At 36.3% G+C, this 27,771-nt stretch overlaps 2 protein-coding genes across 7 annotated transcripts in view; one reads left to right on the top strand and one right to left on the bottom strand.

Moving 5' to 3' along the window:
* CEPT1 (choline/ethanolamine phosphotransferase 1) overlaps window positions 1-23,667 on the bottom strand; it is a 35,938-nt gene extending 12,271 nt beyond the window's left edge. Inside the window, exons 1-4 of one of the 4 annotated variants that reach the window (XM_022584090.3) lie at window positions 23,568-23,667; window positions 16,862-17,271; window positions 12,542-12,689; window positions 10,481-10,622 (exon numbers count right to left, since the gene is read on the bottom strand). In XM_022584090.3, the coding sequence (XP_022439798.1) occupies window positions 10,481-10,622; window positions 12,542-12,689; window positions 16,862-17,200 (629 nt within the window). In that variant the 5' untranslated portion in view covers window positions 17,201-17,271; window positions 23,568-23,667. Of the gene's footprint in view, window positions 1-3,768; window positions 3,854-10,480; window positions 10,623-12,541; window positions 12,690-16,861; window positions 17,272-23,486 lie in introns of those variants that run through there. The other 3 variants (XM_022584088.3, XM_022584089.2, XM_089918123.1) reach the window with 3 other exon arrangements.
* A 14-nt stretch (window positions 23,668-23,681) lies between these two features.
* The window catches only part of DRAM2 (DNA damage regulated autophagy modulator 2), a 71,414-nt gene continuing 67,324 nt past the window's right edge, over window positions 23,682-27,771 (top strand). The window contains exons 1-3 of one of the 3 annotated variants that reach the window (XM_022584095.2): window positions 23,682-23,799; window positions 24,111-24,242; window positions 25,944-26,007. The gene's annotated coding sequence lies outside the window, so the exon portion shown is untranslated. The remainder of the gene's footprint in view (window positions 23,800-24,110; window positions 24,243-25,943; window positions 26,008-27,771) is intronic. The other 2 variants (XM_022584091.2, XM_022584094.2) reach the window with 2 other exon arrangements.

Consider the following 27,771-nt stretch of genomic DNA (forward strand, 5'->3'; position numbering starts at 1 on the left):
AACAAACAACCCATTCTAATGGTTGTCACAGAAGAAAGGTGGAGAAAAGCAAACCAGTTGTGGAGATTGAGCTCTCCCATCTTTCTGACAGGGGAGCTGTAAGTGTGGCAGTCCACAGTGAAAATAACCTTCAACACTCATAACAAATCCCTTGGGCCCATCACTCCTTACAACATCCTAATAGTCAACTAAATAAGAGGTAAAGATATCAAGGCGTCCTAAATAAATATGAGTAATTTTAACTTCAACTTGTTTAACTAAAAAGAAATAGAAGCTTTCTAGTTGCCGTGCGGATCCTAGGGAGGCTTCATCACCAGAGAAAGACAGCTTAAAAAGTTCCCTGATCAGGACAGCTATTACATGAGAAGTACAGCTTTTAAAAGCGATTAAGGGGTGCAACAACTCCAAACCATCTAAGTTAGCTAACTATAAAGAAAATTTCATTTTGAATGTCTCATTTTTATTTCTTAGTGTTCAGAGAGATTCCTAACAAATGCATTTGGTTTGAATTCCAACAAGACTCAGCATTAACTGAGGAATGTGAAGGGATTTAACTGACATTCTGTGAGCGTTGATAAGCATGTAATCGTCATTTCCTAGCATTTTTAATATCAGAAATAAGACAATTTAATCTAGTTTTCATCTACATATGGCATATGCATTTCAAAGATATACTTGCAGTTAATTTGGAAACATAATTTTTTAAATTAAACCATACATAATAAATATAATTTCGTTGTAACTGGGTTGGCTACCAGCTTGGTTTTAATAGAGAATACGCACTAGGGCTAGATTCGCAATGTCATAGAAATTCTGATTTGTACAATTTGACTTGTTAGCTACTATTTTAAAAGAAGCATTTTGCTTAGGAAGTCATTGAAGGGGGCTGGAGTCCTAGTCAAGGATTAGATTGCTGTTAACTACAGATTTGCAATTATTTGTAAATGGATCTGATGTTCTAGGGAACTTATACATAAGCAGAATATGGCACTCATTATATATTTTACCAGGGTGGGTGAAGTACTAGTAGACCGGAATGAAGACTGACCTAGAAATTCAACATACTGCCTTCCAATATTTTACTTTCTACCCTTCATAAGGGGCAAACTGCGCATGACAAGCTTAATGTTACTAACATTAACTATACAGCTGAGTGACAACTATGAGTATTTTAAAGTCAAGTGTTATATATAGAGAAAGTCTAAGCATCTATTTTTGAGATAAGCTGAATTATTTAAAACAGTATTATCTACCACATGAGTGACTATACAGATCTTTAGACTATCTGAGAAGACTAAAATAAAACAACAACCCACCCAGTGACTTTGAATAAGAGAAAAATAGGCAAAAGCTAGAATAGAACAAGTCCTCTAAGAGGAACTAAAGTTTAGGTCTCAAATTTAAGGGGGCAGCCTATACTTATCACCTTTGGCAACAGAAAAATTAGAAGACAGTCCTCTCACTTCATTTAGTAGTAATCTCAGAGTTAAATAAAGGGATCATGGACATATTCTTCCTCTCAAAATAGCACAATCAATTTTGAAAGAAATCTGGAAATTATTGGGAATTACTAACACAGGTCTTAAAATATAACAATAATGTTAATAAACACTATGGCAAGCACTGTAGTCAGCACATAACATGTTTTACTCTTTTAATCTTTACAACTATCCTAGGAGGTAGGAAATATTACCACCATTTTATAGATGAGGAAATCTGGTCAGATAGGGTAAGTGACTTTTCAAAGGTTACAGAAATGATAAGTGGCAGAGCCTTGAAAGGAATTAGTGTTGTTCCTACACAGTGCTAAAACTCTTCTAATTTTTAGTCTGCTAATCAACTGGGACAAACATTTGACATACGTTTTTAACTTGTTATCACTAAGATGTCTGTATGTTTCAGGATGAAGGTTCTTGCATTCTAACACAGTTTTCCCTAAAATGGCAGAATACCACAGGCAATAGCTAACACAGGAAGTTTAGATGCTAATAAATTAAAATAATTTGGAGACAAATTACAAAGAACAACTCTTTCTGAAGCTTATATTTTCCTCTGACTTTGTAAAGAAAAAAGAAAGTACATCTGACAATTTCATTTCAATGACCAAATCAGTTAAAGCAACACACATTAAAAGCAAAGGAAAATCTCTGCAAGTTAGCAACTGATAAAAGTGAAGACAATATATCTGAAGAAAAAGTGTATTTCCAAAACATTTTTCAAGATGTTAAAATGCTTTAGTTCTAGAAACATTTTAATAGGAAGGGTTCTATAAACAGAGGGTACTTTGTTATCATAGACAGACAAGGTGAAGGTAAATAATAGTATCCTGACTATTAATTTCATTAAGAACATTGGTGGAAAAAAACCTTTTGTAAGTTTAATTAATATTAATAAATGAGCTATCAAAAATTATAAATCTAGACAACTGCAGTGAGCATAAAGCTTCAGGTCTTTGGAGAAAGTACCAGAAACAGGTTAAGTGTAAAGGAGTGCTAAAGAATGACACATCCTGAGCTATGCATATTATTCTACTCTAGGTGGGAATCCCACAAATAATTATGCCAATACATTGTAAATTCAATTGAAAATGGCTTTAGTTTTGCTCCTAAAACATGCCTATAGTACTTTTTAGTATACTCCATATTCCAAGTTTATTTGAAAACATGATGTAGGATATCCCTCACTACTGATTTGTCCCCAAAGCCATCATTACTACCATTGAATAACTGGATTTATAATGCTACAAGATACCTTTCAGAAAGAACTGCTATCAGAGACTCACTATTTCTATCATATTATTGAAGCATGTTTGGGTATGGGGACTCAATGCACAAAATCTAATGCTGCCTTGTACTGATAGAATGATCTGTAATATGAACAGTTCCCCAATACTCCCTAAACTGCAAAATTTTTTTAAAAATCTATTTTTCTTGTAAATAAACCTTATCATACTAAAGTGTGAAGGATTCTGGAAAATTCCACTGGGAAACCATTTCTTAATAAATCTTTTTAAACTTTCAAAAGTCATAAGGCCAAAATTACAATTCTAATATGAAAGAAAAAAAGATACTATTACTTCCTCTCTTAGCATTAATTAAGGAAATAGGTATTTACCAAAACAAAACAGAAAAAGGAGGGTATTCAAAGAATAACTACAGTAACATGAAAAGCTAAGAATACTTAGTTTTTAAAGCACAACTAAGAGAGGAAAACAGTAAACAAAACGAATAGAAGTGAGAATAGCTTCTAACATTAAATTTTTTATTTTTTTAAAACCAAGATCATTTAATAGAAGCAGAAAAACTAGTACCAGGTTTCTTAAAGAATATTAAGAGAATAAACAGAATTTTTCCTACATTACTATAAAGAGTCCTCTCAACTTACCTATCTAAGGAAAACTCTGCTTGCTTTATTTTGTTAAAAATGTAAATACCAAAAAGTTCTGTTTAATGGTGGAAAGGTATTTGTTTCAAAAATATTTCATAGAGCAAAAATGTTACAAGGTACAGTAGATAAATGGGAGAGAGAATTGTTTTTAGCATCAAATCACCAGAAATACTATATTTCAAAAAATTTTGTTTAATAGGGTGGATTTTTATTGCCCTATATCTTAAAATTATTTGTTTTCTAATAACCTGTTTGTCTGTGAAATACCACAAGAAGACTTTTGAATTTTTGTTTTTAAATTACTCTGTGCATGACAAAGGTGCTGTCTTTATTGAGTTCACGCCATTGTTCACTGGACAGCATGAATATTCTAGCAGTTACCGTGAAGTTCCAGAACCAAGGACCCAGGGTTCCTGTGAGAAGCTGGCATATTATAATTATGATCTGGGACTCTGTAACATCGAATCTATGCATAAGGAAACAAACATTTCAAAATAACTTTACTCAGAGCTTTTGCTAAAGAGCCCTACTAAAACAAGGTAGCAAAAATAGATTTAAAATGTAGCATTCTCCTTATAAAGACATCTAAAGATTCAATGAAACAATTTACACAGTACAATTACTATCCTTATGCATACAGGTATACTTCTTACCCAAATCAAAACAGTATAAAAGTTTAAAATTTAAAACTGTAATACACTGAATAAATGACTTATAAATAGGCAGCTGGAAACACTGGAACTAAAAATGCAGTCAATTCTTAATTACCTAGGAATGGTGAATACTACTTGCCAAATAATCACACTGTCTGTGACATAGGTCCCCTCAGTGCCAGAACCTATCCAGACTTCCCTGTGGATAGAAATGCTTCCCAGAAGCCCCAGTGGACAGTCATCTATCTATGTGCTTGAAAAACCGCTAATCATCTTATACCCTTCACTTCTCCACACCTCATCCTGCTCCTACCTCTGCTATTTCAGTAAAATTACCACATGGATGTGGAAGGGGCAAGAGGGAAAGTGAAAGTATGACTTCTTTTGATATGGCCACAGCAAAAATCAAATTGGTCATTTCCTTATCCTGTTTCCTGTTTCTAGTCTAAGAATCTTATCATTTTTCCTTTCTCTTCCCTTAATTCCCCATCAGCATTATAACTCTCTACTATATTGGATTAGTTTATTAGTCGTAAAAATAGTTAAAACATCCAATTCAATGGTGACAGAAATAGAGTAGCAGTATAGAACACGCTTCAAATAAAAACTACATAATCAAAATTAAGAACTGAGGAATGCTAATGAGATAGAAAGAGGTCCATGATTTTACCCGATGATCTGAGAGTTCAAACTACAATCTAGGTTTTACATTAATACAAATGCTGTAGTTGTTTTAGGATATTATCTATAATAATTGGATAAAATTTAAATGGGCCGAGTCCAAATGAATGAATCATTGCTGAGGAAAAAAACAAAACAGGTAAACTAGAAACTAAAAGGAAAATCTCTGGTATTTAATAATTCATGTGATAAATCTTAAACATTTAAAGATAGGCAGATCCTATACAGGAATTTAGTAGGAAGCTTCCTAATTCTTTTATTTTTTATTGAAGTATAGTTGATTTACAATGTTGTGTTAGTTTCTGGTGTGTAGCAAAGTGATTCAGTTAATAAAATATAATATGTACATATAAAATAACATAATATGTATATATAGTATGTATATGTTATATAACATACTTTATAAATAGATAAGTTATATAACATATATTCTTTTTCATATTCTTTTCCATTATGGTTTATTACAGGATATTGAATATAGTTTCCTGTGCTATACAGTAGGACCTTATTGTTTATCTATTTTATATATAGGAAATTTCCTAATTCTTAATCCACAGAAAGTGGATTACGTATTGGGTTGGCCAAAAAGTTCATTCGGGGTCTTCTATAACATCTTACAGAAAAACTCGAACAAACTTTTTGGCCAACCCAATATAACAAACAGTTTTTAATTACTTGGAAGTAGGAGGTCTTTGAATACTTATTCTTTAGAGGTTATTTGTATATGAAGATGAACTGGATTTGTCACACTACTAGTAAATACACAGCCTATTAACTTTTTTCAATTAACTACAGAAAAGAAAAAGCCAGAAGTTATTTACTTACATAGGAATAAATGTTGGTGGCAGGCTTTTTAGCTAATGTAAATGTGAAACCCTAGATGCATGAATTGAAAAATGTCATAAAGTGAAGATACTCTGCTTGCTATAACTATAAATAATAAGCACACTAGAAATAATATCTATAAAAGTAATAGATTCTCAGAAGGAACCTTAGATATCATGTAATCCAAAACTCTTACGTTACAAATTGGGAAATGAGGCCCACAAAAGTCATGGGCCTTGCCCAAACTGATATACAGATAATTTGGAGATAACACTTGAGGCAAGACACACTGGCCTGAGTTCAATCTATTATAATTCCTTTCTTTTATTCTCTCCCAAAAAGATAAGAGTATTTTTTTTCTGAAACAATAACTTAAGAGCTTTACCTTTCACAGTGTGTAAGATTTTTTAAGACCTATGTTTTACAGAAATATAGTCTTATTATAGATAGTTTAGGGTTTCTAAGCATTTAATTTATAAAAATGATTCTATACATACATCTACAAGTTATATATTTAAAAGTATCTGGATATAGAGGGTTTAGGTCTTAAGAAATGTGAACTCTTCCATTTAATATAATCCATAAACATTAAAAGAATATTTTACAAATGTTTACAAATGAGTTTCAACTGATAATTCTTCTCTTCTTTCACTAACCCAATCCTTCTATGCAGTTCTAGCCTCTAAGCCCATATCCCTCCCTCAGTTTTTCATATCCAGGCTAGTAAAAATCCTAAAGGTCTAAGCTGGGTCTGGAAGGTCCCCATGAGCAGTACCCATCTCCATCAGCTCTCTACTTACTCAGTCCAGAAGCACTGTCAGGACAGAGGTCTGTCTAGCTGTGACAGGTACTGATATTCTCTGTGCAAGGCAGCTTTTAGCAAATCAGATTTTAGTAATCAGAACAAAGATAACTTTCAGGGAAGAAGTATCCAAATCACAATGGTTTTTTCACAATACCTGACTGTGAATGAAAATTATTTAGTTATGGATAAATTATTATGCCAATTTTTGTGCAAGCACACTTAAAAACTAAAAATAGGGACACTAGGAGACTAAGAAAAACAAACAAAATTTCTTCTTTGGTAAATATACTATTTTATAAGGTTATTAAACATATAACAACCTGGATTTATTATATATATATTAAAGAAACCTCATGATTTTTTTGTCACTCGTGTATAAATATCAAAACAAAACAATAAAAATAAAAATGTTTTAAAATAAAATTCCCAAGATGCCTAAGGCTGCTTTCCCCTAAGGAGGAAGAAAACACAAGTGATTTTTAAAAATTTCTTTTCTCAAATTATATTTGAGAATTGACCTTTCCTAATTAAATAAATAAAATTTGGACTTTCTCTTCCACACATATAAACTTTACTTCAATATTTAAGCTACTATACATCTGCCTATTATATCTGCTCTTAAAAAAAAATATGTGAAATCTGGGGCTTCCTGGTGGCACAGTGGTTGAGAGTCTGCCTGCCGATGCAGGGGACACGGGTTCATGCCCCGGTCCGGGAAGATCCCACATGCCACAGAGCGGCTGGGCCTGAGCCATGGCCGCTGATCCTGCGCGTCTGGAGCCTGTGCTCCGCAACGGGAGAGGCCACAACAGTGAGAGGCCCACCTACCGCAAAAAAAAAAAAAAAAAGTGAAATCTAAAATTTAAACTACTTTAAACTACTTTAAAAATATCTTTAGAAATATCTAAAACTACTTTAGAAATATCTATATTATTCCATATGCTTCCATTACATTGGTATTCTGATAAATATTTCCTTAAATGTAAAGCACTTGCAGTATATTTCTATGAAGGTTGTAGCTTGCTTTTAATTTTAAAAATAACTAAATTTGGTGTTGCTTTAATGTGGATGCAAGATTTCAGAAAATTGTATACAGTTTTCCCAAATCAAAACCAATCCCTTAGGGAATTCCTTGGAGGTCCAGTGGTTAAGACTCCATGCTTTCACTGCCAAGGGCGCATGTTCGATCCCTTGTCGGGGAACTAAGATTCCACAAGCTGCAGCCAATTTAAATAAATAAATAAAGTCGATTTTTAAAAAATCCTTTACAATACAAATGTTTAATTTAAACTGAGAAATTAAGTCCAACTGGTCTCAATATTTCTAGATATTTTTTCACACCATTATAAGGAAGCACTACAGTTTCAGAGGGAGAGTGTGCTCCTAATCTAGTCCCAACTGCCTGATACTCTACTCCTTTAGGTCCTGCATTTTTAGCAGTCTAAGCTCGATAAATCACCCCCCCCCTTTCTTCAGGTGTCTTCAATCTCTTTTCTAAGTCAGTTTCAAAATGTTCATAGCTACCATAGTATGAGCTATGTTCAAAATTTTCCCATTAAAAATACAAACCCCTTCTTCCTTTGAGCCCATGTTTGCTCCTCTGATACCTTGCTCCTTCCCATCCCAGCTACACATTTTATAAGTAACCTGTATTAACTGTGTGCTTATTTATTTTGTTCACTTCTGTTCCCTACAGTCTGGCCTCATTTTGAGTCTTGGCAGCACTTAGCATTGTTCTCTTTTGAAATTCATCCCTCTACTGGCTTTTCATTCTGGTATGCCTCCTCCTACTCTGGCTGTTCAATAATTTTCATGGGCTTCTTTCTAGGCTTGCTCTCTATGTTTTCTGCTATTCTCATTCTATTTGGATGTCTAAAATCCCTCACATACGTGTTCCAGATAAAACTATTCCTTTGAATAGGTTCCTCTTGCTGCAGGGCCTTTCTCCACCTTCCATCCAACCACCCAAGGAGGGGAATGGGGAGTCATTCCAGTCTCTGCTCTCTCATTCATTCTCCATAACCAAATACAGACTATGTCCTACAGTTTCTACCTCTTAAGTCTCTCTCCAAGCTATCCCTTTCTCTTCGATAGCACTGTCATTGTGCTAGTTCAGATTTCATTGTTCCTCACATTTAATTATGCTGATGCCTCCTAAGGGATCTTCTTACTTCTGTCACAGCCCACTCCAATTCACCCTCCAAATTGTTGCCAGACTGATATTTCCAAAAGGTACTTTTGTCATTTCCCTGCTTTAGGTCCTGCAAAGGTTCTCAATAGATTCAGGATAAAAAGCCCTCAGTCCTTGGCAGGACATAGAAGGCCCTCAATTTTCTGGATCTTCCCCAGCCTTATCTCCTGCCACACCCCTATAAGCATCTTATGATTTAACAATATAGAACTGCTTTCAGTTCTTCAAGTATATATTTCATCAAAGGAATACACTGCAAGGGAAATTTTAAGACCGGCAAAAAGAAAGTTGTGATAGCAAATCACTGCTAAAAACACTGTCTATTTAACGCTTCCCTTGCTTCCACGGTTCATTTTCTTTCCTTCCTTCAGTTCCTACACCATGTAGCTGGTGCTGCTTTACTTGAAAGGGAAAGAAAATAAATTAGGGCTAGATAAGCTTTCAAAATAAGGGTTTGAAAGTTAACTGTGAGATAATAACCAATGAAACATAAACTGTGTGAAAAACAGATACTACAAATTCTGCTATTTTTGAAAACAGTAACATCACAAACAATTAAAACTGAATTAGGACAAACCAAGTGATCCTAGAAGTCTATCGTAATTTGTGGTTTTTACCTAAAGCAGAAAAAAACTATGAAAACATTACTGAGATAATGTAAAGGCTATGAAAATATTGAGGAAAAACATCTGCATATAATATTTTCGATTACTGCTCTTTTCTAATATCAGATATCTTCCATATTTTCTGAGCATAGATCATTTTATAAACTGCTGATGAAGGCACAGGCATACAGTTTTCAACTGGACGCTCATGTCCACTATTGTCACTTGAGATGTGCCTTAAACATGTTCTCTAAATCCTTTTATCTTTAAATTCTTCCAAGACATGTCTTTTAGTTAACATCCAAAGTATTAATAATTATTCACTTACTGTCATAAGAAAATCTTAAATTCTATTTAAATAAGGTTAGCAAAAATCACCTGAAGTGAACTTGTAGGGAACGGCTAAAAATTTCTATGCATTCTGGCTTTTTCAAGGCCTAGAAAACTAAGTTTATCAGTGATCTAAAATTTTAAAATTCATTAATTATTTGCCTTAATGAGAAATTAGGTTAAGATATTCTCCTATCATTTGACATCAAGATTTTTATTTTGATATTCCATGAAGTTTTCAGAATCTTTTCTCAAGTTATCTTTTAAGCCTACACCGTGAAAAAAATGAAAGACTAACTTAAGCAGTGTAAATAGGATCTGTGATACTTAATTAAACACCAGTTGGTGAATTCCATCCTTAACATTGTTCCAAGACTGGTTTACTCATTAATATTTACGGAAAAGTACTAATCACCAGGTAGGAACTATTCACTTCGGAGTTTGAAGAAAGTTTCTATTTCATTTTTTAAATTGTTAGGCATTTTGTTGGCAGTAGTAATCTATATGGTGTGCTCATATCCACTAAATTATTAAGAGCTTAGATATTTACAGATTCATAAATAAAACGATGTGAAAAGAATAAAATCTAATTAAGCTATGATATTTGGAGATAAGAGTTGCTCTTTGCTTTCATAAACTATCTTTTCTTTCCTGAAAATACATTTTCATATGTCAAAGTAAAACATAGTGTTAAGGTGAATAACAGTGGGGAAAAAGAAAAATGAATTTGTCTGAGGGAAATACAGTGGATATGAGTGAAGGGCCTACTGTTTTTCCTGTTACTTTAAAAATATTGGTTGGGAGGTTCTAATATTTCCTTTTAAAAAGTGTGACAGAAGGACACGTGATTGAGACCGCTACATAGTAGCTAAAATAATGAGAGTTTTAAACGTCTTTTATTTACTGAACTAGTGATTTAATCAAGTCCTAATACTCAAATACCTATAAGCAACATTCTACATATTTGAAAGAGAAAACAAAATCACCATTAAGTGTTACTTACATTCCAAATCGCAATGTTCCAGAAACATATGTTTGCCAATGTGCACAATAGAACATGAATGTCCCAGCAAAACAACAAAAAAACATCCAGTCAGGGTTTGTCCCCAGTTGCACTGCAATACAAGTTCCAAGAACCACAAAAACTGAAAAAGAAAGATCACAATGAAAACTGAAAAATCTGAATAACAAACATTAACTGAGCTGGAAATGATTTTACATGAGGCAAAAAGAAAACATGCTGTGAACGTACAATCTTCTCTCAGTTATCTATGCAAACAGGAAAGTAGGATATCATCTTTTACATTATCATTTACCCTGTAATTTCAATCTCTTCTTTCACTACACCACTTAGTGGAACCAAACTTCTTGAAAGCAACTAAAATACTTTAGCATTTTTTGGAGTACAGGCATATCTCATTTTATTACACTTTGCAGATACTATGCTTCCAGATACTGTCATTTTTTTTTTTTTTTTTTTAACCAGTTAAAGGTTTATGGCAACCCTGCATTGAGCAAGTCTATCAGTGTCTATTTTTTTCCAACAGCATTTGTTCACTTAGTTATCTCTGTGTCACATTTCGGTAATTCTTAAAATATTTCAAACTTTTTTCATTATTATTATATTTGTCATGATGATTTCTGATCAGTGATCTTTGATGTTACTACTGCAAAAAGATTACAACTTGCTGAAGGCTCAGATGATAGCATTCTTTTAGCAATAAAGTATTTTTAAATTAAGGTATGTACATTGTTTTTTCAGACATAATGCTACTGGCACAGTTAATAGACTAAAGTGTAGTGTAAAAATATCATTTATATACATTGGAAACCAAAAAAATTTGTGTGTCTCGCTTTATTGCAATATTTATTGCAGTGGTCTGGAACCGAACCCACAATATCTCTGAGGTATGTCTGTATTCCCCCAACTCTATAATACCAGTTAGCAGTGAAAAATTACAAGGCAGAAGGTCAAAAAGAAAGAAAAACAAAAGGCCTAGATAATTCACAAAGGGACCTACTAGCTTTAGATAGATAGTTGTCTTTTCTTATTTAGCAGATTTCATTATGGGTAATACACATTAAAAAAAAAGGACTTCCTATAAAAGTCTGGAACTCAAACTACTAATGCAAAAATGACTATCACTTAAAAAACAGGACACCTATCATTCTGCTGCCAACTAATTAAATTATAATAGCCTTTCAAGATGCCCAACTAGCCTTTATAAGAGCTTAGCTGTTCCTTCCCCTCTACTAAGCAAGCTGCTGTCAGGATACACTGAAACAATGATTTTAACATACACCTACGTATGTGAATCTGAGTTCACAAGGTAAAACCATCAAGGGTTTTTGTTTGCGTCTTTTAAAATATTTTAAATGCTATGCCAAATGACAAGAAACCAATTGAGCTGCTAAATAAAAAATAAGTGTGTGTGTGTCGGGGGTGGGTGGGAAGTCAGGGTGAGGGGATTTCTTCAAAGGAAGACTAGTTAGAAACTGTCACTTAATTTCTAAATTTCTTTCTCCTCTGTAAAAAACTACCAAAATATTATTTTTTAAATGGTACAAATAAAGACATAACACATATAATCTAATTATAGTAACTTATCTATTGCTAGCACCTTAGTGTATTTTTTTTCTAGTCTTTTCATCCAAGCCCATTATCACAGTTATACTCCAAGTCTACAACGTAATTTTACATGTCTACATAACATCCATTTAAATATAAAGACTACAAATTCCTAGTCTCGCATTATTGAACCCTCATCTATAATTTATGAGATTTTTCCATGATAACAATTATGGCCTTAGAATTTCAAAACAACAGGTTTTAGGGTTAAAAATAACTTAAGTAGAAATTAATTTCTAAATTTCCCAATACCACCAAATAATGAACAAATATTAACCAGATTTATATTTTTGAAAATACTAAAACTTGTAATACAAAAAACCACTTACTCTGATAACTATTATAACACCAGGAACCTCTTATTTATCTTATTATCACTGTTTATCATATTCCTTTTAACTCTGCTAATCATTAATATTAAAAAATCAACAATACCTGTTGATAGTGAATCACACCCATGATCAAAAAGTTCTCCCAAAGGAGAACTGCTATTGGTTCTTCTTGCCTGTTTCCCATCTATAGCATCCAAAGACTGGTAAATGAAAAGGCCACATGCACAAGCAATATACGCCCACAGAGGTGCCTGTGAAATAAAATAAGGAAAGCAAGAGTAATAAGACATATTAATTACTATATCTGGCTAATATATTTTTACTGCAGATATTTTATCTTCATTTTTCAGAGAAGTTGGAGGCTATGGGAGAGAAGATCCAGGTGCTACATAATGATAAACTTCTGTAAACAATCAGAATTATAAGAGAATTAAAATTCCTTGCTTTGCAGCGGGACTCAAACAGATGCTGGATAACTACTTCACAGGGATAATACAGAAATCCCATGAGAGATTAGGCTAGGTAACTTCTATAAGATCTCTCCTAACATTTAGATTCTAAGAATCAATTAATGAATAACCCAGTACAGTTTTTCCCAAATTGTATCTTTCAAGACGCTTATAGGTATTACACAAAAATAAAATTTCCATGCTAAACTCACTTGGGAAACATTGGATTAAACAATGTTAAACAGATTTCTTAATTGCTGGACTTCTTCCAGCCCTTAAGACTGCTAATGCATATTGAGATTATTCACTAATGCATACTGTGCATATTCAAGGGGGATACAACATGCTGCCATTTCCCAAACTTATTTGAGCATGTAACTTGTTTATTATTTTTTATAAATTTATTTATTTTTATTTTTTTAATTTTTGGCTGTGTTGGGTCTTCGTTGCTGTGGGCGGGTTCTCCCTAGTTGCGGCGAGCGGGGACTACTCTTTGTTGTGGTGTGCAGGCTTCTCATTGCGGTGGCTTCCCTTGTTGCGGAGCACGGGCTCTAGGCCTCTCTTCAATGTTCCATGAAACAACACTAGGAAAATAATGATCTACTTACTAGACAGAGTGCTTATATTATTTTTCAAATATTTATGGTCACATTTTCAAGGAATGGTTTCTCTTTTCCCAGACAGAAACTGAACCACTAATATTGAATTTAAATGTAGTGAATTAAAAAAGGAGAGCTTTGGGACTTCCCTGGTGGTGCAGTGGTAAAGAATCTGCCTGCCAATGCAGGGGACACGGAGTCGAGCCCTGGTCTGGGAAGATCCCACATGCCGCGGAGCAACAACTAAGCCCATGCACCACAACTACTGAGTCTGCGCGCTAGAGCCCGCAAGCCACAACTACTGAGCCCGCCTGCCACAACTACTGAAGCCCGTGCGCCTAGAGCCTGTACTGAACAACAAGAGAAGCCACCACAACGAGAAGCCCGCGCGCCACAATGAAGAGTAGCCCCCACTCGCTGCAACTAGAGAAAGCCTGTGTGCAGCAAGAGACCCAATGCAGCCAAAAACAAATAAAATAAATAAATAAATAAATAAATAAGGAGAGCTTCTATTTGGTCTGTTCTCCGTAAGAATGTGTCAGAGTGTTTTGCATCACTTTTTACTATTTTCCCATGCCCAGGCCATGAAAAAAATTTTATAACCACAAGATATTTCTCATATATTGGTTATCAAGTTAACCGTATTAAATGCTCAGGGCTGCAAATTAAAACTACTCAGAGCTGCAAAAAATATTCAGTATATTCTGCACTGCAAAGAGGTATCTCTCTGACAGAGGTCTATTTAGATCTCAGTTATTAAAGGTAAAGATCTTCTCTTAAACGTTTTCTTGGAATCTCATATTTTAAAACACTGAGGTTGCTAAAAGGATCATTGTACATACCTCCCCCAGGCTCGAGTTACAAACCTGGAAAACAATAACTGTGGTTATGTAACCACAGTTTACATGCCAGCACACTGGACTAAGTGATTTATCTTATGTGACTAAGAACTCTACCTTTCTAGACTGAGTCTACTGCTTCTTACTCTTAGAGGAATCCAGTAACTCTCTAGAGCTGCACTGTCCTATATAATGGCCATTAGCCAGCCATCTGTGATTATTTTAGTTTAAATTCATTAAAATTAAATAAAACCAAAAACTCAGTTCCTCAGTTGCTAGGTACATTTCAAGTGTTCAACAGCCAGAAGTATCTATGGCCTCCGTATCAGACAACACAGACACAGAACACTACCATCATCACAGAAATTTCTATTGATCAGTACTGCTTTAGGGGACTAGAAAACAAGGAACTTCTTGGGGGTTTTAGGATTTTAATGGGGAAAAGTGTTACTCTGGAACAGAGACAACTTCAAGTATTAGTATATACATAATCCTAGAAAACAGCAAGATGGTTATTACATATATGAGAGAGCAAAGCCTTCTTATCTTTGGACTTTTCTTTTTTCCGGTGAATCTGTAGAACGCTAAACTAATATTTATATATTTCTTCCTTGTTTCCATTATTTCACAACTCTCATAGGTGTTTTAAGAAGAAAGCCTTCTCATTCAGGAGCCAGTCTGGTCTCAGCTGGGTTAAGAGCCTGATACACTGAATGTATCAATCAGGGAATTATTACTGTACAGTCATATTCCACCTTGAGTCCTCCCAGCAGCATTCTGAAAAGTTCTCTGTGATTAGTGTAGTTCCTATGCTGGAAGTTTCCCCAAAGACTTAACTAATTCTAAGGTTACTCTAATAATTCCAAATCACTTAAGAAGAGAGGATGAGGAAAAGTACTATAGGGAACATGGTGCCTGGTATACTCTGGGTGTTGAATAAATGACTATTCGTGGCCAAGCTACCCTCCACCCTGCTCTCATTCCCTGATCCCCATCCTGGAACTAGTTTAGGACTTAGAAGGCTTCAACTGGAACCAACCCAGTTCCCTGTTCTTCTATACCTCTAAAGATGTGCGAGATCTGGACCAGATTCCTCTGGAAGTATATGTCAGGTCCTCAAGTAAGCCACGAGTAAAACAGCTCGAAGAATGTGATAAAGAATCCCAGGGCATATTTAAACAATTGTACTGGTGTTTATTTTTAAGTTTATTGATTGATGTAAAGCAAGACAGTTAAGAAAATGAGGGGAAACCAGAAATTTATCCATACAATCTGTATAAACTGTACCTGTATAGTAAAAGAGGAATTAAGATAAAGGTATTCAATTGTGAGGGGAAAATAAACATCTGGCAAAAGACAAAAAATAAAGTATGTTTTATAGGTAATGTGACCCTCAATAGCTACTTTAAGAGCTATATGTGGTAACAAATGAATTAATGAAAACAGAAAGGTATAAAGGATTGAATGGTGATAATTTTATCTCAAAAAATCATCTGAAAAGACTACATTAAAAAAAATTACTTCAAGCTTAAAACAAGACAAGGAATGTTGTGGCCATTATGATTTACATGGTTCAGTCACTTTCAACAGCATTAGTTGAGGATCACCTTCTATCTTCTTGGTTTACCTGTGGCTGATCATTCTGATTAATACAGGAGCAATAAATGTTTTTGATTCTCCTTCATCTACCTAACTACCTTAGTTCGCTTTTTGACAAGAATATTTTAAAATCAATTAAACATCAATTTACCCAGTTCACTTTTTGACAAGAACATTTTAAAATCAATTAAACATCAATTTACCCATTCAGATGAAGGGCTCTAGTTTCAGTTTTGGTTTTAGGAAGTGAGTAGAGAAAGTAAAAGAGGGAATAGCAGTGGAGAGACTTATATTTTAGAAGGCCCAGGGAGAGTCTTTGTAAGCAATACCATGCTTCCCTTTTTTTAATGGCAGCCATAGCAGGATACCACAGCAGGAAATACATTATACTGTTTCTTTCTTACACTTCTTTTGCCTTCTTAGAATAAGGGAGACACTCCTGAGGTTATCAGCCACATATGTTTACAGGAAGGTAAAAGGGATATTCAATAACTCTTACTGGAACCAAGAGAATACTTTTGATAAGACTGATTTATAGCTGTGCCATCTTACTACCACAGACTTTCCTCTCTGATCATTTTAAACTTTGCTAAGACTTTACTAGCCATTTTTTAAAAAATGGGATAAAACTCTTTTTTAAAGAATTAAGACTTACTGATTTTAAAGGAATATTTTACATGTTAGTCTCAACTAACATTAATTTATCTACTGGGATCAGAGTCCACACTTTGCTTCTGGTTTCTCATAAGCATAGTGTATATAAAGTAGGTTGTAGCTATGAGCTTTATTAACGATATATATGATAGGATACTTTAAAACAGTTGACAAATAGCTGTCAGATTATCTTACCTTTAGTTAAATGAGCTAAAAATCCCAATTACAGGGTTTCTGGCATGCAAAAAATGTTTATATCTGTTATTAAAGAAATTCCTCTTACCTGCTCTGTAGCTGTAGGACAGTAGAAGACTAATAAAACAGTTGTACAGATGTTTATTGACAATCCAATGATCGTGATGAGATTTGGGGCAATCCAGGAGGGAACTCTTCCAACTAGCCATTCCCAATACCCTTGCATTAAGGGCTCAAGCAGGGACCGTCCAGCACTCTGATACCTGTGTTCTTCTAGCCGCTTAAGTTGGTGTCTTGACAATGGTGGTGTAGGTAACTGAAACAATTTATTTAATACACACCCTGGAGTACTCATATGCCCGAAGCCCAAAGGGGACTCCGGGTGAGAATCTCCACATCGTCTCCTTGTTGACCGATGCCCACTCATGGATCTTGCCTTTTTTTAATTTAGGGAGTATAATTTATCTTGTTTTATAGCTTTTTGTGGATAGTCTTTACCTGGGGAAAAAAAAAAGATATATTCGTCAGTCACTATTTATATCAATGTCAGTAAATTAAACAAAAAATCAAACTGGTAACAGAATATTACATATTAAACAGGGATCAGAACACCAGGGATCTGTTTTTAGCTCTAATTCTTATTGATGATGTAAGCCAAAAGAAGTCATATAACCTCATCTTTAAGTGAAAAATATTAAGAATTTTAATAGTAATATGCTTCCTGTTACCTTATAGTTTACCTGACTTCGAAGCTCATGATCTTCTTGTTTCTATCTCACACTGCTTTCAGTAGTATAAATCGAAAAAAAATCCTAGAAATGACCTAATCATTTCACATATATGGAAACTGAGGTCCAAGGCATACCCAAAGACAGCTAGCAAATTAGTCTTAATAGTGGAGGAATGACTTGAATCAAATGGGTCTTAAACTAGATATTTATTTAATGTGAATAGCTAATATTTATTGAGCACTTACTACGTACTAAACACGTTAAGCAAACTTTATATATTAACTCATCTGATCCTCTCAACAACCAAATAAGGTAAAGACTATTAATTATCCCTATTTTTACAGAAAGTGACACTAAGGCACGGAGAGGCTAATTAACTTGTCCAAACTCACACAGCTGGTAAGTAAGGTTCAAACAAACACAAGGTTTCTGTTTAAATTAAAAGATAAGACTTATTAGTGGAAAGGGATATAAATGATATTCCAGGAGGGGATAAACAACAATGAAAAAAATTAACTTTAAGAGGACACTATTTATGTGTTAGCAGTGACCTGATAAATTGAAGTAGTAAGAAAAAGCTGTAACTGCATTAAGTGATGACTGTTCATAAAAAACCTTAAATCCCTGAAGTACTTGCACTTGACTTCGAAAAGATCAGAAATAACATAATTATCATAAGTTATTAACCAATGTTAGAAAACAATGACAAGTTTAACACTTAAAAATCAGTATGGTGATATCCAAGGTAAGAAGTGGTGAGGGCCTAGAGTAGGGTGGTAAAAATGGAAATATGAAAGACAGTCAAATCTGTAAGTAATTTCTACTTGGAAGAATCAAGAGGAGGTACTTAGGAATTAGATATGAGGGGTAAATAAGTAGAAGAAAAAAGAAATCAACAGTCAAAGACTAGTGGTACTACTGACAAAAAGGAGAGTTTGGAAGGAAAATCAGTTTGTTATTTTGGCTTTTGGCGGGTGTGGGTGAGAGGGGATCTTGGGATGAGAGTAGGAAAGACATACATGCAACTTTTAAGTAGAGATGTTTTAGACAAAATCAAATGACTGGAGTTTGGGTAAGAGATAGAAATTTCAAGTTTTCAACTTGGAAGCTAAAGTCTAGTTAAAGACTAGAAAGTAGATAATTTCTTGAAGGCATTAAGTATGAAGAGAAAAGGAAAAGAATAAAGAACCTTGTGGGAAACTCATGGTTAGTGAGCAGGAAGAGAAGCCATAAAAGGATTAAAACAGGAAAGAAAAAAAAAAAAAGAAAATCTTAATGGAACTAAAAGGGTAGTGGCATTGAACCAACACAGGTGTACTCTGATGTCCTGGCAGAAAGCTATCCAGAATGCGATATGAAATTCCCGGAAATGCCGCACTGTGGGAACACAGGATGTGATACAGGGTCTAGCACATCTCAACAATGGGCCTGGTAGCAAAACATGCCCATGACTTCTCTCTATTCCCCAAACAACAGATTCCAAAATTTCAACGTCACGAATGATCTAAAGTGGCATCCCAAACCTCAGTCAATCATGTAGCTCAATAATTGGTTTAGGGAATAGTTATTGTGGTCATTAACTGACTTAAATAAATTTTCAAAAATCTATAAAGAATCATCAGTACCCCAATTTAACTAACTGAAGTGCTCTGAAACAAAAATATTGTAATAATTTTCAAGCCAAGTCAAATGAAAGCTAATTTCCTACTATTTCAAAGAATTCTTCCACACACCCAACTGTACCAAAAGCAACTGATTAAAACTGTTTTAAAGTAATATTTATACAATGTCAAACAACTGGTCACAAAATCATTTTAGATGAAATGACAGACTGATAACCACCAAAATACTGTGCTATAAAGCAGCCAAATTTTCAAAAGTCAAATTGAATGATGTATTTTCGTATTTGGTGAGCTATACTCAATCAGCTCTTACGGATTTCTACTTAAAATGGTAATAAAATGTTTAGCCAACTCAATTTATATTTTATTATTGCAGTGTTCCATTCTCCTATAGTTAAAAAGTGACATATTGAGGATGCTGGCCTGCTTTTGGCACTAAACAGCTACAAGCAACTGATCCTAATGGTTTTAAGTTTGAGCATTTGGCAGGACTATTTGATAAACTGATACCTTCCTTCTAAGTGTTTTCCCCTTCTGACCTAGATTTTTTTTCCTTCTATTTCTCTTTTAGAAAAATCTACATTTTGACAAACCTTTCTAGATCTAGTCATTATATAATTCATACATTAAAAAAAAGAGAATATTTCAATTTGGAACACTGTCTCCATGAAGCTTATTAGTAACAAGATTTCAAATAAAAATTCAGATACATGTTGCCACTGACATATATAGTTAGCTACTTTGCTTTCAACAGGTAGCCACAGAGGTTGCTGTCACTACCACAGATCCATCTCCACTCCTCCTTCCTCCCATCACCTGAGACCAGGAGGCTATTGCCACGAAAAATGTATCAGGAGAAAAGAGGCATTTCTGAATTTCAGCAAGTGAAAAGCAAGCATACCAAGGGAGCAGGACAGTGTAGGTTGCTACAATAGAAGAGCAGACTCTATGGAGAGAAAGAGGAAAAGGATGTGAGATGAGAATATGGAAAGGAGGTACAAACATTACAAAAATTACTTTAGCCACTTGAGATTTTTATCTAACGTCAAGCTTATGCCCAAAAGGTTGAGGAGAAAATGTCATTTTTCTACCCACACTATAAGGAACTAAAAAATTAATGCAAGAAATTAAAATTATTGCTGGTTAGCCTAGAAACCTAGCCACCAGTCCTAAGTTTTTATGAGAAAATGGATTCCAAGTTTCAAACGCATTCAACCAATATCTGAGTGCAGTAAACAAGATAGACATGGTCCCAGCTCCCATGTCCAATGGGAAAATAACTAAAAGAAGGTAAACAAGCAAATAACATTACACACTGTGATGGGCGCTATGGAGAAAACAAGGTATGGAGCCAGGAAATAGTTGAGGGTGCACATTTTATTAGATAAGGTGGTTGAAGACGATGAAGACGCAGCATTTATACCAAATTCAGAGGAAGAGAAGGAGCTAGCCATTCCAAGAGCAAGGGGAAGAACAGTCCAAGAAAGGGAGAACAGGCCCTGACCCAAGAGTGAGCTTATCTTTCTTATTCATACCTCTGGGATCACTATGGCTGGGCAGTAGTAAACCATATGAAAGAGTGGGATAAAATAAAGTTTGAAAAGCCAGACAATGCAGAGGTTTATAGACTTTGGCAAGGAGTTAAGATTTTATTCTGATGTTATAGAAAGCCATCAATTAGCTTGAAAAGGTTCCTATAATTTTGTAGCACAGCCTATTTGTTAACTGAGGAAATGTTCTGATAAATTGTAACAGTAAAAGTGAGTATTTTAAACGTTTAAAAATTCTCATCACCGGGAATTCAGTTTATGTTAATACTGATCCTATACCTATTGTACTGTCCTATACCTATTGTAACCTTTCCACTTGTAGTCAGCAAACTCCCCTCCTCTGCTATAACCTGGCTCAAACGTGATACTCCTTTCATAGCACTTACCACATTTTGAACTTTTTTGCTAGATGTTGTTGTTTTTTGGTCTTTTCCCCACACTGGTATGTAAGACACAGGAGTGCAGGGGCCTTGCATGTCTTAATATTCTTTTCCCAGAATCTCAGACCATACCTAACATTAGGTAGGTAATCAGTACTTATTTGTGGAACAATGAACAAATATGGTTCATCTAATATTTAATGAACACCTAGTTGCTCTAGACCCTTGAGGAAACAGAAGGATTGAAATATGCCATCCATGCTCTCAAGCTCAAAGTAGTGGTGGGGAGTCTTGTAAACAGCTAAGTTATACTGTGAACAAACTGTTGTGGGAATCCAGAGGAGGGGGCACATATGGTCTACCCAAATTCTTCTTCGTGCAGGCACGAATATTTATATGAAAAGTCCAACAAAGGTACAAAAAATAAAATCAGAGATATTTAATGAATACCTTTACTAAAATTATACAAAATTCGTGGACCTTAAATCTATGATGTAGAACATCTGTGCTTATAGCAGCTGAGGATAATAGCATGCTGCCTACATTATTCCTGTGTTCAGCACTGGGGAACACCTGACAAGTATCACACTAAAAAAGGAATCTCCAACTGCTCAGCAGAGCATAAGGTAAGCTTACACAATATCCAACCTGTAGTGTGAAATTCCAGAATTCCCATCCTCCCATGTCTAAGGGTTCCAAGTTTTGAGCTGTGCTGATTCAGCAGTATGTTTATAGTCCTCTCACAGGAATTGGTGACTACACAGCTCTTTCCACTTTTATGGCACGACTAGAGGAAAATACTAATGGCGAACAATATTTGGGAGGCAGAGCAAATTGTAAAAAGCAAGTTAAAAAAAAAACTAATAGGATCACAGGATTACATTCAGCATTATCTAACAAGTGATACATAGAACAAGTTAGCAGAAACAAAAGCCTTTTCAGCAGACTTGGAAGCTAAAACAGTACTGTGTAACACAATTTAGATCTACTGTTTTGCTGAAGTGAAATCTTGCATTCCTTAAAAAAAAAGGAAGCAACTTCCTCCAGAAACAAACAAACAAAGCCAAAGCCTAGCATTTTGTAGATTATTTTCCTATTCCCTTGAAAGAGACAGCACAGCGTGACCCTCAAAAAGAACATCACCAGCACTTTAGCCAGCTTAAAGAAGTCTACTGCTGCCTAGAAAACACATTGACTATGCAATAAAATATAACTGGGGTTATAAAACAAGTTTACAGTTAAATATCAAATATATAATAGTGTTTATAACGTAAATTTTAAGAGACTGGGTGTGGGAGAGGAAGAAGAATGAAGTTATGAAACCACAATTGTAAATATTCAATAATAATCTATTACCTGGACAACAAATAAAGACACCTCTGTCAGAACAGGTTAATACAAGAGGCATATTTATCTAGCTTATTTCTTAAATGGCAGGGCTGTAAAGACAAGTTGTACAAGGGGCTTCTGACTAGCTTTTGCTCAGCACAAAACGAATATGTAGCAAACTGCTTTTAGAACTTCAATTTCTGGAATTTTACGTGAACGCCAATGGTTCTAAAGTCCTTACGCCCTAAATGCCTTCACCAGTCTTACTTGGGTTGTTAGTCAATTCAACACCTCCACTGAACACATGCCTACTAGTATGAGAGTAGAAACCGAATCTTTATTCTTTGTTCACATACAAGACACTAACATTTGTTTAAAGATAATTATGAATTTGCCTACTACCGTAACAAGGATTCATCAATGAACTGAGACTTCAAGCAAAATTATATATTAATACCAATGATGCAAAACGTCAAAAATGACATAAAAACGCCAAGCACCGAACTGGAGAAAAAACAAGTTAAACGTAAAGATCTCATTCATCCAGTATTCTTGGAATACCGGCAAAGACTAGCAAACCCTCCTGTCCTTTCTCCTTCCAAGAATACTGCTGAAATAAGCCCTAGCTGGCAACCCTCAGAGCTTGTCAATATATCCTGAAATTTCTAGAAAAGTTGCTGACCAAGAAGTGCGGCCCTAGCCACGAATCACCAGCACCGTATGCTAAAGGGAAGGCAAATCCGGCACAGGATGTAATACGTTTGTGGACCTGGCAGCACCTGAGCAGGAGGGTGTGGACCTGAGAGCCAAGGTCGGTTCCGCGCGGGCAGCGCCCTCGGCCCGCCCAGTCCGGGCCGCCGAGGTTTTCCCCACCCCGACTCCCAGCACAGCAGCCCCCGCACTCTACCGCTGGCAATGCCCCATATCAATCTCTCCATCCGGGGCCATAGGAGCAGTCGCCCCTCGCCCTCCTCACAAGCGCGCGCGAGGCAGGACTGCGTTTGCCTCGCGCGAGTCCATACACAGCTATATTCCAATGCCCCACCCCAGAGCTTGCAGCCATCTCTCCAGCCCTCTTGAGAGTCGTGTCCCCGGACATACCCTTCACACCCTGGCCGTTTTCCAAAGACCGAGCCCCGCAGCCTTACCCCGGCCCCCAAAAGCACACCCCTGGAAACAGACCTCCGCCTCCAGCCGACTGAGTGACTCTGATCCGCGGCAGCACGTTCACGACACTTTCGCGATTGCCGTAAAGGGATATAGGGGCGGAACAGGCGGCGGCGCGAGCGCGCACCCCCTAGTGGAGAGCGCGTCCCGGGGCCGGCTTAGCTGCTCGGGTGCGCGCTTCGGGGCCTCTGTGCTGCCGGCAGCCTCCGGAGCCGGCAGTCAGTACGGGCAGAGACATCCAAGCAAGGTAGGCCAAAAAGGGGATGAGGACCGGCCCTAGTTCCCACTAAGGGGTATATATCAGAGAATGGGATCGGGAGAGTAGGGACGCGGACGCTGCCGGGAGCCCTCCACCCCCGCGGTGGGCGCGCGAGTCGCGTGCCAGCTCGCCCTGCCTCCAAGACTAAGCTGTACGACGCGCGGGAGAGGGACCAGGTGCTGGCCGGAGCCGCGGGCGGGCTGCGAGGGGGCCTTGGCGGGGGGGCGGGAGTGGGTGCAGGCTGGGCTCAGGTCTCCGCTACTCACCTTTACGTCCGGGTTCTTGCTCTCTCCCCCCAGCTCCCCTCTTCTCCGCGCCCCGTTTGCCCCAAGCCCGACCGAGCTCTGCCTCTCGCATCTTTTCCCGGCACCAAACAACGCGTTAATCCAACTCTTCATCCAAGTGCTTCGCGCTTCCGGAAGAAGGTAGCGGTGAGTGTAAATAATTCTTTGGTTTTATTTGTTTTAAGCGGTTACCGAGAACCTTAGCCCCAGTCCCATGAAACACCGTGGTTGAGTATGCATTCCCTTTGTCACTCCTGGGCTCAGATTCCTTTTTGCGGGGTGGGGGGGAGAAAGGGGAGGAAGGTTTGAAATTGAGGTATGTGGTGACCTTGTGTTTACTCGAAGCTCAAGTCTACGCGGAGTTTTGTCGCGGGAAGCCCAATACCGAAAGGTAAATGGCTGGTCCTTTGTATCCTCACAACCGTGCTTACATTAGGATACATTTACAAAACACCACATTTTCCTAGTTCTCCCAATTTAAGTTTGTAAATCAGTACCCAAATGCAGCTCTAATTTGCCGTGCATCATCAGATTCTCCCCGACTTCTCTCCCTGTAACATTTGATCCAACTTGTAAAACAGTTACTTATTTTCTAGACTATTTAATTTTTAACCGTTACGAGAATATTACATTTGTTAGAAGGCCAAATTAGAGTTTAGAAAAATAACCATTTACTATTATGCTTTGCATTGGGCATGATTCTGTGTACCTAGGGCTTTATTTCTTCACTTGGAATATCCAGAACTTACTTTTTTATTGTTCCTAAGCAGTCACCACTTAGAGGAGACAGCGTAAGGAATTCATCTTTTCACTGGTGGCATTTAAATATTTGTGAAATTCAAAAATTGTAACTGCAGTTCTGATTCACAGATCTTCAAGGAAAGCAGAGATAGGTGAGAGATGCAAGAACATTTTGTTAAACACTTTCACTACTATATGAAGGTTATTCCTGCATATTTTCAAGTATCTTGAAAAGTTTCTTAAATTGTTAACCATTAAAATTCTAATTTTGCTTGGCTGGCAGTTAGCCAGCCAAGCTTCCAGCTTTCCAGTGTGATGATACATAGGCAATAGTAGTCTTCCTCACCTAGTCGGTGCACTTAAATTTCTCAGTAGTCCTTAGCAAACTGGTAAACTATTTCAAGCCCTGCTTTTCCTCTAAATTGTCAGTTTAGATAACTAGAACCCTCAAAGCCTAAGGAGATAGGAATCCAAGATGATTCATATATACAAAGAATGAAGTGTTGTCATTCCCCATCCCTGTGGCTAATTGTGGTTGTACAAATCACCTTTCATTATTATATTGTATGCTTACTCTGTACTACTCTGAGGAACAGAGCTACCTTACAAATCAGAATACTGAAACTCAGAGAAGCTAAGTAACTTGCCAGAAATCATACAGCTGGGATGTGATAAAGCTAGGATTTGCACTTAGATAAATCTGATCTTACAGCTGTGTTCTTTCCATTGCATCACAGGGACTAGTCAGTGCTTTATTTGGCTTAATAATAAGCTATCATTCTTTCCTCATTATTGTCTTTCCTTCTGTGGGAAGGAACTCAGTGTTTTTCATTTTATTTTATCCTTTTTGAGATCAGCGAAAGATGTCTAATGTGAGAAAGGATGAGAAAATTGATATCCCAGATTTAAAATATTATTTAATTCCAGATGGTACATCATTATAAAATACACAAGTGTCAACTCTTTAAAGAAAAAGAGAAAACGTTAATAATGCTATAGCATAGTGTTCTATCCATGAACAAGATTGGTGCATTGACTTGAAATTTTACATGTTTTAAAAGCCTGTGGGTCGAAACAACCTCTATTTTCTTTGTGTGTGGATTTCAGGATTTACAAAAGGTGCAGTTTTGGGCAGATTTGAAGACTGGTATTTTGAGAACTTGTAAAACAGGTAATTTGTCTTTTACATTCTAAAAGAGGAACAAACATTTATTGACCACCTATGAGAGCATCTTTACATATATTATCTTATTTAGTTCTTGAATAAACCTCTCTGAAGCGGGTATTATTTTAGACCATTTACTGAAAGTTACCGGTATCAGCAATGTGTTTAGGTTCTTTACTTGTGCTATGTCAGTGTAATTCCTGCAATAATTATCCAGCTTAGTCCAATAGAACTTTTCCACGATGATGGAAATGTACCATATTTTCACCATCCTATATGGTAGCCACTAGACACCTGTAGCTTTTGAGCACTTGAAATGTGTCTAGTACAACTGAGGAACTGAAATTTAAATTTTATTTTATTTTAATCAATTGAAATTTTAATTTAAATAGCCACATGTGGCTAGTGGTGACTATATTAGACAGTGCAGCTTTTACCAAAAATATTATTGCCATTTTTCAAAGAAGAAACTGGTTCAGAGAAATTAATGAAGTTTGCCCAAGTTTGCACAATTTTATTTAATAAAACGTTTTTGAGCAGAAAAATGTTTTAGGACTGTTAATTTGGCAGTGCACATAGAATGGATGGATGGGAAGAAAAAAATAGGCCAAGAGAATTGAGAATCTGATTTGAGTGTTTACACTGGCAGCTAGGAAGAAGAATGGTTGCCAGTGACTGAAGGTAGAAATGCCGTCATTTAGTGACAACATGTGAGGGCTTTGGATGAGAAAACCTAAGGTTACTCTGAGGCCTTAGAATCTGGATAGCCTGGAAAAACGGTAGTACGAACAGATCTTCCTCCACTTACAGTGGGATTATGTCTCAATAAACCCATTGTATGCTGAAAACATCATAAGTTGAAAATGCATTTAATACATATAACCTACAGGAACATGGTAGCTTAGCCTAGCCCACCTTAAACTTGCTCAAAACACATTAGTCTACAGTTGGGCAAAATCATCTAATACAAAGCCCATTTTATAATAAGGTGCTGAATATCTCATGTAATTTATAGAATTCTGTACTGAAAGTGAAAAACAGAATGGTTGTCTGGGTACAGAATGGTGGTAAGTGTATCGGTTGTTTACCCTTGTGATTTTTGTGTCTGCCTGGGAGCTGCATCTCGCTGTCACAAGAATATTGTACTGCATATCACTAGCCTGGGAAAAGGTCAAAATTCAAAGTAAGGTTTCGATTGAATGTTTATTGCTTTTGCATCATCATAAAGTGGAAAAATTCTAAGTTGAACTGTCGTTAAGTTGGGGATCTCCTGTACTGAAATGGAAAAATAATGAACCTTTTTGGGGTTTACGAGAACTTGGTTTGGGTTATTGAGTAATTTTTGTGGGCAAGGCCCTCTTCTCTGCTTGGGCAGAGAAGTGAAGTCCCTCACCAAGGATTTTATCCACTTCAGACACCCTCCCAAACTTTTATACTCTAGAAGATATTGAGCTGTAAGAGATGTGCAAATCAAATGTTCTCAGAGGAAGGGGTGTTTATTTCCAGATGCAAAGGGATTAGGGAAGGTTGTGTGTGGAAGATGGTATTTCAGCTTGATTTTGAAGACTAGGAAGGATTTGGACATGAAAAAACAATTAAAGGAAGAGGTCATGTGGGAATTCCCTGGTTGCCTCATGGTTAGAATACCCGGCTTTCACTGCTGTGTCCAGGTTCAATCCCTGGTCGGGGAACTGAGATTCCCGTGAGCTGTGTGGGGTGGCCAAAAAAAGTAAAATAAAATAAAATAGGCTCTCCCATTCTCCCTAGAGG

This window comes from Delphinapterus leucas, chromosome 1, assembly GCF_059928025.1.
Source record: "Delphinapterus leucas isolate spDelLeu-1000000601 "Yukka" chromosome 1, BTC_Dleu_Yukka2, whole genome shotgun sequence".
NCBI lineage: Eukaryota > Metazoa > Chordata > Mammalia > Artiodactyla > Monodontidae > Delphinapterus > Delphinapterus leucas.